Source organism: Schistocerca cancellata, chromosome 5, assembly GCF_023864275.1.
Source record: "Schistocerca cancellata isolate TAMUIC-IGC-003103 chromosome 5, iqSchCanc2.1, whole genome shotgun sequence".
NCBI lineage: Eukaryota > Metazoa > Arthropoda > Insecta > Orthoptera > Acrididae > Schistocerca > Schistocerca cancellata.
Window position 1 is genome coordinate 427,050,020 of NC_064630.1, and position 12,784 is coordinate 427,062,803.

Here is a 12,784-nt window from a genome sequence, read left to right on the forward strand (position 1 = left end):
CCCAAGTTCAGATTCTACAGTCTCCACATTGGTTCCCAGCTCCTTTTCTACTTTGTCTATTTATTGGCTCCCTTTTGAAGATTTTTCATGAGTTTCTAGTTTATTTTCAAGTTTTTCAAATCAGATCTCCAACAGCTCAAACTTTTGATTTACTGCATTTATTTTCTCTCCAAATTCAGTTTCAGATTTTATACTTCCATCTAGTTCAAATTTTATGTTTTCCAATTTTAGATCTAAACTTTCAACTAATTTCTCAATCAGTGTGTTCAATAATCGAGTGAGTTCACTTCCTGGCACCCAACCATGCTCCTTTGGCATAACAGAACTTCTACTATCACTCCCAACATCCTCTGATCTTCATTCACTTGGAAGTTTCTGTATCTCATCATCCATGGCTGATGACTAGCAACACAAGACATATAATGCAACTAATGCTTGTACTTAACTTGTGGCTGCTATGACATCAACTGTTACTGCAACACGTGGAGCAGGTGACGATAAAGACGCTGTAAAGACAGCAGCAAGGAAAAAATATGGGACGAACATTGGCGATGGTATAGCTTGGCTACAGCGCGAGCATGGAGATGGCCTGGCGACGGCATGGAGATGGTCGAGACATGTTCATGTGTGGTACAGCAAGTGAGAACAGCAACACTGACCAGTGCTGGTAAGATCAGTGGCATCTCACTACGTCTACCACGTGGACCAGCGGCATCTCTAATTTGTGAAAGACTGTCACACAAAATGTGGCAGCATGAGCTAGGCCTACACTGTAGAGTCTCTTACACTGCAGCCTACCGCTATATTAGTGTTCACATATGCACAATGATTGCACAGTCAGACTATTACTGCTATGCACTGTCTATAGGTCTGAGCCTCCACACTGACTGTTCACAGGCCTATACAGTTTCTGGAACACTCGATCCTGAAATACTACCTGGAAAAAGTTGAATCCAAGTTGGGCCCATCCTATTGCAACATACCAGGGAGGTAGCATGCACAAGTAAATGCCTGTTGAGTGTTCAATAACATGAACCAATGCTACTTTTCATCCAAAAATTAGCAGATGCCTCATATACTGAGGGGAGCAGTTGCCTTCTGGTTGCATTTACCCCTTATGTGGATGTTGTAGTTTCATCAAGTGGCCAGTGAATCTATCAGTGAATTATGAAGAACACGTTAACACTTTTGAAAACACTTGATTTAATGATAATAGTTCACAATAGAAGATTCATCAATATGGTAATATTCCAAGTACAAACTGGATTGGTCATGTGTCTGCCAGTGCATGAAAGCAGTTTGCTGACAAATTATGTATATGCAAATCCAGAAGAAGACGTTACATAGTACTCAAAAGACAACCAGCTGTTGGTATTTCAGAAGTGCTGAAATACAAATTTCAGTCCTAACATCAAAAGACTTCCATAATGGCGTACTCAGCTCACATACCTGAGCAGTATTTCATTGCCTGAACACCCATGTCCACCAGCAGAAGGCTCAGAAAATCTCTCTGTGTGCTCTCAGCTTCGTGAGTCACTTAACCGCTACCCTAATCAAAACTACATCAGAGACAAACCACATTTGGTCACAAATGGTCATTTATATTTTACACTTAAATCATATTCATTAAAATTATTTATCACAAAAATTAAAATATTCTTGCTTTCATAAGTATTATAAAATTCACTTTTATTTGTTTTTTAGATCGTTACCTCACCAGATTCCACATATAATAGTCTGCCTGCTTAGCTGAGGGGTAATGTCCTTGCCTCCCACGCAGCGGGCCCAGGTTCGATTCCCTGCCGGGTTGGAGATTGCCTCCGCTCGTGGACTTGGTGTTGTCCTCACCATCATTTCATCCTCATCATTGGCATGCGAGTCACTCAATGTGGCATCGACTGAAATAAGGCTTGCACTTGGTGGCCTAACCTGAATGGGGCCTCTCGGCCAACAATGCCATACGATCATTTCATTTCACATGCACTAGCCAAGAGTCTTACTATGTGTTATTCAAATGTTATTTTTTTGTTTTTAATATCAATTTCTAAATTCTCATTGAAAACGCAGTCAAATCTTATACAGATTGAAGTAAAACTGTTTCATTATGGATGACTTGTGTTAGTTCTTATTTTTTCTAAAGCACTTTTCTGGCTCGCCAGAAAATTCTTGGGGAAATTTCCCACAATATACATGTTCCAGCAGATGGTGCCACAGCTGTGGTATGTATTACCATGCGACACTGACCCCATTATCTTACAGGGTATCACATAGGTTAATCTAGTGGAGGCTGTAAGGTATTTCAATGAGACAGCTGCTCATCATCTTCAGGTGCTGCTTACTGACATGTTGCTGCAGTGGCTCACCAATATATAAGCTGGCTGATTAGAAAAGTGCAGGTGCCAACAGGTGGGGCTATAACATCATCATACACCCAAGCTCATAAATTAAGGATAATGCTGATACATGGTGAAACAACGCTCTGGTGGGTGGTTTGCGGGTTTAAATCACCTCAGGGTATGACCATGCAGTGCATTTGACCTGCGGTTGTCGCACGGTGGTGCTGGCAGCAGTCCACATATGCAGAGGTGTGTTGGTGCACGTCAGGGTACGGTGCAGCGAGTAAGTGTGCAGACATTTTCAGACGTGCTAATGGTGACTGTGTGTTGAAAATGGCTCAAAGAACACATATTGATGACGTTATGAGGGGCAGAATACTAGAGTGACTGGAGGCTGGTCAAACACAGCAGGTCTTAGCAAGGGCCCTCCATGTGTCACAAAGTGTGATTTGAAGATTATGGCAACGATTCCAGCAGACAGGAAACGTGCCCAGGTGCTATAGTACGGAACATCCACAGTGGACAGAACCACAAGAAGGCCAATATCTCACCATCAGTGCCCGCAGACGGCCATGGAGTACTGCAGGTAGCCTTGCTCGGGACCTTACCGCAGCCACTGGAACAGATGTCTCCAGACACACAGTCTACAGACGCCTGAACAGACACGGTTTATGCACCTGGAGACCTGCAAGGTGCATTCCACTGACCCCTGGTCACAGGAGAGCCCATAAAGCCTGGTGTCAAGAACACAGTACATGGTCATTGGAACAGTGGTCCCAGGTTATGTTCACGGACGAGTCCAGGTATAGTCTGAACAGTGATTCTCACTGGGTTTTCATCTAGCATGAACGAGGAACCAGATACCAACCCCTTAATGTCCTTGAAAGGGACCTGTATGTAGGTTGCAGTTTGATGGTGTGGGGTGAGATTATGATTGGTGCACGTACATCCCTCCATGTCTTTGACAGAGGAACTGTAACACGTAAGGTGTATTGGGATGTCATTTTGCACCAATATGTCTGCCTTTTCAGGGGTGCAATGGGTCCCACCTTCCTCCTGATGGATGATAATGCATGGCCCCACCAAGTTGCAATTGTGGAGGAGTACCTTGAAACAAAATATATCAGACAAATGGAGTGCCCTGTCTGTTCTCTGGACCTAAACACCAGCGAACACATCTGGGATGCTCTTGGTTGACGTATTGCTGCATGTCTTCACACCCCTAGGACACTTCAGGAGCTCCGACGGGCACTGGTGCAAGAATGGGAGGCTTTACCCCAGCAGGTGCTCAACCACCTGATCCAGAGTATGCCAACCCCTAGTGCAGCCTGTGTACATGTGTATGGTGATCATATCCCATATTGATATCAGGGTACACGTGCAGGAAACAGTGGCATTTTGTAGCACATGTGTTTCGGGATAGTTTTCTCAACTTTTCACCAATACTGTGGACTTACAGATCTGTGTTGTGTGTGTTCCCAATTTGAGTGTGTGGACTCAGATTCCCCATCTCTGTTCACAGTACTGAGGCATTGTCTGCCACAGATGAATGAATCGGAGCCAACACAGGTAGGAAATCAGAATCCACACACTTAAACTGGGTGCTAACACTCTGCCTGCACGTGCTCAGGGCAGCGATTTGCAGCTGTGCTTTTCCTGTGTCATACATGTGAAGACTGTGGCCCGTTTCTCCAGTAGAGGACACTGAATGTTGCTATATTCTCTGATTTATCTACAGTGATGTTCTAGCCCGACCCCTTGGCACCTGTGCTTCTCTAGCAAGACAGTGTATATATTGGTGACCCATTGCAGCAACATGTCAGTAAGCACCTGAAGATGATGATCAGCTGTCTTGTTGAAACATTGTGCGGCTTCCACAACATTATCCGATGTGATTCCATGAACCAATGAACTATGTATACTTTCCAGAAGTATTAAGACTACTGTCAGAGAGTAATCAGTCAGTTATTGGGAGTCTGATTTGTGGACATATTTATTTGAATCAATAAACCTAGAATGTTTATTTTGAAAATAATTTTAAATCAGTAAATGTTATCCTGAATGTTGTTGCTGAAAAAAATGTTGAGTGTCAGTTGTTGAATTGTTGTTAATGCTCTAGGTTGTGCAGCATGTATGCATTATTGTGCATTATGCAGTTTTCATTGGCTAAGAAATTTGGAATGTAACAAGAAAACACATGCAAGAATGAAGCTGATGATAAGGAATGGCAGGTAATACGGGCTAGCAAAACTTGAGACAAGAGTCGTAAGAGAATGGTGAAAATGTTGCAGGAAGAATTTCCACTTGCAGAGAATATAACTAACACAGGCTATGAAGCAGTTTTGAAGTTGACCATATAGTGTTTATGCAGCATAGTCCATGCAAAAAGCTACACTGAAATCCTGTACCACCACTTAAACAAACATATTAATTCAATGTTTGTTTGAACAATGACTAAACATCTGATCGATGCTGGCCAATAGCAAGTACACTGAGATCCATTTGCCATGTAATCTCAAAATTATTTCACTATCCATTGGGAAACTAGCAAGAGTTACTCCCTTCTGCAGCTCAGATCCTGCCTGCATTGATGTTGGTAGGTTTGATGTAAAAACAGGTTTCACAAGACCCATCAACAAGATAAAGATAAAAGTGACTTGCTGAGATGAGGAGGACAAGGCATACTCAGTGAGTGAGAAGATCAGGTTCAGGAGGAATGGAAAAAGCACCCTCGCTGTGGGTCTGATTTGATGAGGGTTTTGAGATTCTAAGTAGCCAGAAGGAATTTTTAAGGATGGCCAATGAACAAATTGGTACGCAATACAACTATTCAAGTGCTTATGGCTGTGTTGCAGATTTGTTTGTACAAGTTTTTTTTTAAAAGTACTAGTAATCTTGAATAGCAGGAACTATGTTATAGATATGGAATCGCCTGTATGTTGGGAGTGGTCATGCTTAGTGACAATATTAGTGGAATCAGCATGGTAGCATTGATAGTGACAAGAACACCAAGTGATAAAGAGACAGAAAATGTGGAGATCTAGTGGATGAAGTGGGTGGTGCCTTGGGTACAGATTTAATGTGTTGGTTGTCAAGAGAATTTTTTTTTGTGAAGGTAGAGTAACCAGCATACAAAGCCAAAACTGTGACCACCTCCCAGAAGCTCAACACTCCTCCATTCCTTTTTTGAATCACTAACCCCATTCCAAACCTACTCATCACAATCATTCTGCCTCCCCTTCCCCCCACCCTGCCTCCCCTCCTGCCAACAGACACCCATTTCATGTTTTGTGTTTTGAGGATTCCCTCTGAAAATATTTCTATAGGCTATGGATTCCAATGAAACCTTAACAAGCATGGTCTATGTGTTACATATCAGATCCTAGCCATGGCCGTTTGTAGTGCTGGTTGCTATTGTGAATGACAGTAGTGAGTTTCCAGTTTCTATGAGATGGGATCTATTCTCAGCCCCTTAATCCAGCTAAATGGTTGGGGGCTGGCCCAAAAGGTGAGTGATTTCTATAGGATGGCTGCTGTTTCCTAATAGCTGTACAACAAACTTCTGAAGATGTTGGCTGGTAGCGGCACATTACAGCTGTAGTATGAGCATTAATAGGAAATAAGCAATCAAAGTGACTACCTTTTGTCCTGGAGACTGATGGGCAAAGACTGACATGCTTGTTAAAATAATTTTGTTTGGAGCCAGTAAAATCATGGTGTCAGCAGACGGTTCCTGTGAGATGCATGCGTCTAGATTTCTGGCTTCTGTGGTGGAGGACGGAGGTGGTGTTGTAATGTGTGTTTCAGAAGTTGTGATCAGTAAAGTTGTGGAAGTGTTTGGAAGTGAATTCCCATGCACATTTCTGGAAACTGGTTTAGTCAGTTGCCTTTTTTTTTTCAAGATGGGTATTGCTGTTTAGCAAGCATACAAGGACTCTGTCAGAAAAGACCACCTACCAGAGAGTGAAGCAGGTAGCTAGATGGAGCTGTTGTTTGATAATAATGAGGTGGAATTGATGAGGATTATTAATGGATAATAAATTCTAATTGGCACCAGTAGAAGTTTTTAAGTGTGTTCTTGTGTGTGATCTTATACCTTCTAACTTTAGATTGATATTGTGTGTTGTTTATACAGAAGATGCAAGAAACTGGTTGGAGGCAGTGAAGTGGATGTTTAAATTGCTCATTTTCCAATCTCTTGATTGGATCTGAGAGTTTTTTGAAAGTTGTTTTACTGAAAAGTGATGCAGAAGATGTGGCTATTTTAACCCTGTACTTTTGGTCAAAATGAGGCTGGTGACTTATTTAGCATGATAGTGTAAGCATAGTAATCCACAGAAGTAATCTGGGTCTGCCAACAAACATCTCAGAGGAAGTCTACTGAGAAATACATCACATGATTCCTCTTGTGTATCACACATCACTAAGACTGCATGGACTCTGGCTGGAAGTGCATATGGGACTTCATTAGACACTGTGAAAACTCAATGAATAGGATGAGAAGGAACATTTCCTATGTTCTGGAACAATGTGTGTTAAATGTCTCAGGATGCAAGAATCATATGATTTAAATGCACATTGAGGTGAAAACTGCTGGTCAAATCCCAGATAACTGGAGTGCTCAATGTTTGAAGATTAAGATATGGTTTTCCCATTTGGATAGTTTACCATAACATTGTTGGGTAAACTATGAAATGGGACAAGTGAGCAGATTCATCAAGGTACCCACTAAAATTTAATGCCAATACAGCAACTATTGGAGTAAAGTGGTAACTAACAATCTTTTTGAGCACAGTAACCTAAACTTAGATCAACACAAAGATGGGAAGCATTCTTCAGAGTTTCAAGTATAAAAGGAAGAAAATAAATAAATGGAATTTACCTCGTCATTATTTTCCTTCCTACTGGTTATTAAAATTTTACACATTGCAAAATAAAGAGAAATGCTGAGAGTGTATAAGCTGCTGTTAGTGTTTCAAACCTCACATGAACATTTTAAATTTTTAAAATATTACAATGTGATGGAAAAATTATGAAGTAAATATTTGTGATCAGCATCATGAATTTTATCAAATGATATGTGAAGCAGAAAACAACTAGGTTGTTTGATGAGTTGTAATGATAACAAGTGGGTTTAAATGTGACTAATTGATTGTACATGATATTCAGCCTAAATTTTGCCCTTAATTTCTCTATGGGGAGTTTTGGACAGTTGTTCATCTTCTTATGACTAAAATATGATAAAAGAAAGTTCTGGATGGATTACAAATAATGCAAAGAGTAAAGGTAACCCCTTGGCATACAGTTAAAATGTAAATGAGCTTTTACACAATGTTCATCCTTGGAGCTAACTCTCTCTGCCCTCTCCGTGTGTGTGTGTGTGTGTGTGTGTGTGTGTGTGTGTGTGTGTGACTAGGGAAGAGATGTGTTGAATGGAGTTGTGGTCAGTGAACAAATGTATAAATAGCTGCCTCTGTAGAGCTGTCCGTTTGAAATTGAAAGTACGACTGAGACAGTATTCCATCACTACTGAAGTGAGTGACAACTGAAGACTACATTATCCTCTCAAAAATTTTGGAAAACATTGTGAGGAGTGAGACTGGCTGTTGATTATTGACATTTGTGACATCACATTTCTTATAGAAAGATCCATTAGTGGCATATATTAATCTGCAAATAATGCAAAGTCTCTAGAGAAATCTGTCGCTGGTATGATTCTCTGCCATGCATAATAGTAAATTACTAAGATATTTGTATGGTGATGCAGCATAAGATACCAAGAGCATCAGCACAGAAGTATAGCAGTCACCTCTGGAATTGTGTGATTGCACTGAAGTTTTAATTTTTTTGGTTACAGTTATTGTTCTGAAAACTATAAAATACATGCTTTAATGTTTTTCAGGTGTGAGGGTATGTCTGACCTTATTTATTTAATGAATACCCTTGTTGACAAGGATGGGAAGATTTTGATTACCGGTATTATGGACGATGTGGCACCTTTGACTGATGAAGAAAGACAGATGTACAAAAATATAGAGTTCAGTGTAGATGAATACCGTGCAGACATTGGAACTAATAAATTACTCCACAATGAGGATAAGGTAAGAGATGGACTGCCTAATAATCTAATGTTGTTGCCTCACATTGTGTCACTCCTTATTTCCCTCTTGAGTCATGTGTTCAAAATATTTATTTTCAGTCAAATAGTTTGTTTAATCTTACATAATTGTATATCTGTGTAATGATTTAAAATAGTAGAAATTTTTGTTGTCTTAACCAATTGTGGAAAAACAGAAACTACCATATGAAAATTTGATGTACCTATTTCTAAATCTGACAACAGGTACCCCAGATCAGTTTCAGTCAGTCTAAATCTGCAGTACGGTTATGTCGTGCTTCTGTTACCACAAAAATATTTAGCTGTTTCAATTTTACATTATTTTCTTCTGTTTTTAACTTTACACTTTTTTAGAAAAAAACTATTCCTCAGGACAATATGTGCTCAAAAAATGGTTCAGAGAGTCAAACAAATTATTTATTATTACCGCAGTTACAAATTCTGTACAAAAGAAAGGAAAAAAAAAAAACTGGATGATGTAACTCATGTCTTCTCCATGAACAACTGCTCAGTATTATTTGACTTCTCTTGTGTGCTGCCTATCTTGTCAGCAAGAAAACTTTTAAATCCCCCATCTGAATCCCATATTTGACTGTCCTGACAAGCATCCAACTTGGTCAGGATTATATGATTTTGGCACTTACTGTCATTGTCTTAAACCCCTGATGGCTAACATTTTCTTCACGAACATAATACATATAATTTGTTTTGACTTCTGTCACTGAGGAGGAAGTGATATTCTTTGCCTTCAACTTTAATTTTGGGCCGGTTTGTATGCATTTTATTGCCACAAGATCCCCAACATTGTTCATGAAGGATTTCTTTTGAGACTTGCACGTTGAAGCTAGCACAGTTTTTGTCTTACATCTTACTGTTTTACATTTAGCATCCTTCTAGTAATTTCATGATGTGAAGTGTGGTCTATGTGTGAACTCTAAATCCCATGAAAAGTACAAATTGTGTTTTCCAAATACTTCCATGGTAAGTTGAATTCATGGCATGTTGAACTGTTGGATTTTGAACCATTTGATATGGTTGTCTATATGAAGCTCAGCAATAACTGTAGCCACAATACAGTTTATACTGTCAGTATGTCCTCTCCCTCTTTAAGGAGTCTTGTTGTTATTAAAATGTGTCAGTTTTCTATCATTCAGCAATAATCCTCAAATTATTGAGATGTAAAGCAAGTATCTTTATCAGTAGTTACTTGGATTGGACTTTCTCAATTATTTTTCTGCAATTCTACATTACTAATTCTTTCTGCTGATTTTGTAGTCTTTACAGGACACAGGCAAATAAACTTATGACAAGCATCATCAGTAATACTTATGATTCATTTGTGTCTCTTATGAGCCAATTAAAGTAATCTATTGTGATCCATACGACAAGTACAAAATAAGGGTTGAAGGAAGGCTTCCTTCTTTCCTGTTTTTTTTTTATATTTTGTTTTATTCACAGTTAAACATTTTACACAGTTGGAAATCACTCGTTTCAACTTGCCAGTCACCTCTGGTAAATAATAACTTTGTTTTACTCCCTCTTTGCTTCACTTAACAACATCCTTCCTTGCGCACAAGACTAATGGTTTCATACTGCACAATTTGGAATTATTAAAATCCTTCTTCCATTGTTGAACTTGTAAAGAAGTTGTCATAAGATCATTCATTGAGAAAGTTTTCGTATGCTAGCAAACCATTATCTTTTTCATGGGCTCTTTCTGATATTAGCTCACCTGCAAAACCAAACTATACATTTACAGAGAAACTTAAAACTTCTACATGTTTCATCCTAAAATCAGATTTGTGTTAGATGCTGTCATGGTGGTGGCATCATCTGGAGATGTAATTACAAAGAAGCCCTCTTTCCTTGCATATCTGTGTAGCCCAGTTTCCTAATGTAGGCTGCCAGTTTTTAAAGATGTTTGGTGGCTACTTTCTTCCAATTATGATAAGCCAGAATAACCAAGCATGAGTTAATCTAGCTTGCTACTTTATTTAACATACTAGCACCAACTCAACAACCAAGGAATAAACAACTAAAACTATTTATCAAATATACAAGTACCCCCAGCCGCATGTTCCTCTAAACCCTTAACTTAACAAACAATGGAAAGTCCAGGATGGACTGCAACAATATTATGAAAAGGAAAGTTGCCACTCACCATATAGCACAGATGCTGAGTCGCAGGTAGACACAACAAAAAGAATGTCACAAATAAAGCTTTCAGCCCTTGAGGCCTTCGTCAAAAATAGACAGCATGCACAAACGCAACTCACACACACATGACTGCAGTCTCAGGCAATTGTAGCCACACAAAGAACAACTTAACTTTTTTTTCAAATTACATTCCAAAAAATAGTTTATTAATGGAAAAACATCACATAATGAATTAATTATGTATATACATATAAAGATGACTTTTGAAGATCAAAATAATGAATTAGAAAGTTTTGAAAATCACCAGTAATAAAATCCTGAGTATACTCATGCACTGGTCTTTGACTAAAATATCCTGAAACTTGAAGTCATTTTTTTAATTTTTGTGTAGCTATGAAGTCTAACCATGTATTTCACAACAGATTCCTGTGAACACAGATCCTGTAGGAGCTGACTGAAGCATAAAGGGTGTATTTTCTTGTACCAGTGGTGAGCACTTGTCGCTCAACTGATGAACTATCATCACTTTCAATGTCTAATGAAGTAACATCACATTCTTCTTAGAGCTACTAAAATCAGTGTCAAACTCAGGATCACTGTAGTAATCCTTTTTTGAAAGCATTTTGTAAACAAAAATGTAAGAGAGAGTCTGAAAGTGCGCATTTTGTTGTTGAGTACCCAAGTCTGCATACTGTAAAGACAATATCAAGTGGCAACTACCTCAATCAAAACATGACAGCCAGGCTAAAAATGTAGTACCAGATGCTCTATAATGGCCGAACATATATTTATCAATGCTGAAATGGATATAAGTTGGATTTTATTTTTTTGAAGGTCTCTTCTTAAGTTGCCCTAGTATACTTGGTATTTTAAGTTTCTGTCAAAATAAAAATGAGCTAACTGAGGGTTTATTTTAAGGGGCTAAATCCTGGTTCCCAGGGAAAGTTGGTAACTGAGTTGACATCCAGCCCCTATAACAATGGCCTACGGAGGTTCTGGCATAGTAGCAGTGAGTACTATAGCAGCAGTCTCTTCTGGAATCACCGTGAAACCCTCCACATCACTCAGTGCTGTCGGATCATCTTGTTTTGATGTATAATTGACAAATCGTTGTTGTCCCAGTTCCTCCATGTCTAGATATGATGGCTTTAACCTGTCTGTGGATACTGTTCCGTGTCTACCATTCTGGTCAATTTTGGAGGTGTCTGTGTGCCTTGGAAATACCTTGTATGGCCCTGTCTATGGTTGGCTTAATGGGGGCTATGCTGTATTGCCTCAGAGCCAGACATGTGGTGTAATATGTAGGTCCTTGTGAACAAAAATCTGTCTTTCTACATGTCTGACTGGTGGGCTTTCCTGCAAATATCTCATGCATGTACTGAGTTGCCATGTGAAGTCCATTACTTCTGAAGGTTGGGTCTCAACTCTTGTTAGGCTTATGAGCTCTACCAGTGCCCTCAACTGTTCCCAGTAGACCATTTGAGCTGGTGAGCATTGTAAAGCCTCCATGACTGTCATGTGCAGGCCCGCCAATACCAGTGGTACTGTTTCCATCCATGTATATGAAGAATGGGTCAGTTTAGCTGTTAGTGTATAATGCAGCTTTTCCACCATCATGCTACACTCAAGGTGATCACTGGTAATGCACAGATGGTTGTGAATAGCTGTAGGATTTCTGCTGAAAGCCATGATTCAAACTGTCATTCACAATTCATTGTAACTGCACGAGGCATACCAAATCTTGAAAACCATATACCCACTAATGCCTTGGCCACTTTCTCTGCCAAGATGTCTGGTATAGTAGCTTCTGGCCATCTTGTCAACTGATTAATGGCTGTAACCAGAAAATATTGGCCACCCGAATATGGTATCGGTACCATGTTGTCAGCACGAGTGTTGGAAAATCTGACTGGGTGTTGGAAACTGCCTAACTGGTATAAAGGCATGGTGACTAATTTTGCTCCATTGGCACTTAAGATAGGAACATGTCTAAGCTCTGCAGTCCTTCTGTACTCCAGGCCACATCACTTCACTTGATACTAATTTTGCTGTAGCATGTATGCCTGGGTGAGCCAAATTTGTAGTGCCTGGAAAACCCTACATTTAAATTCTCAGGAAGGTAAGATTGCTGTACTCCTCACAATCTGTCACACCAGATGCTTGTATCACCATA

General features: G+C 39.6%; 1 protein-coding gene across 1 annotated transcript in view; it reads left to right on the plus strand.

The window, feature by feature from the left end:
- LOC126188281 (cytosolic non-specific dipeptidase) overlaps positions 1-12,784 on the plus strand; it is a 178,521-nt gene that overhangs the window by 120,163 nt on the left and 45,574 nt on the right. Inside the window, exon 5 of the mRNA XM_049929865.1 lies at positions 8,239-8,437. Within this exon, the coding sequence (XP_049785822.1) occupies positions 8,239-8,437 (199 nt within the window). The remainder of the gene's footprint in view (positions 1-8,238; positions 8,438-12,784) is intronic.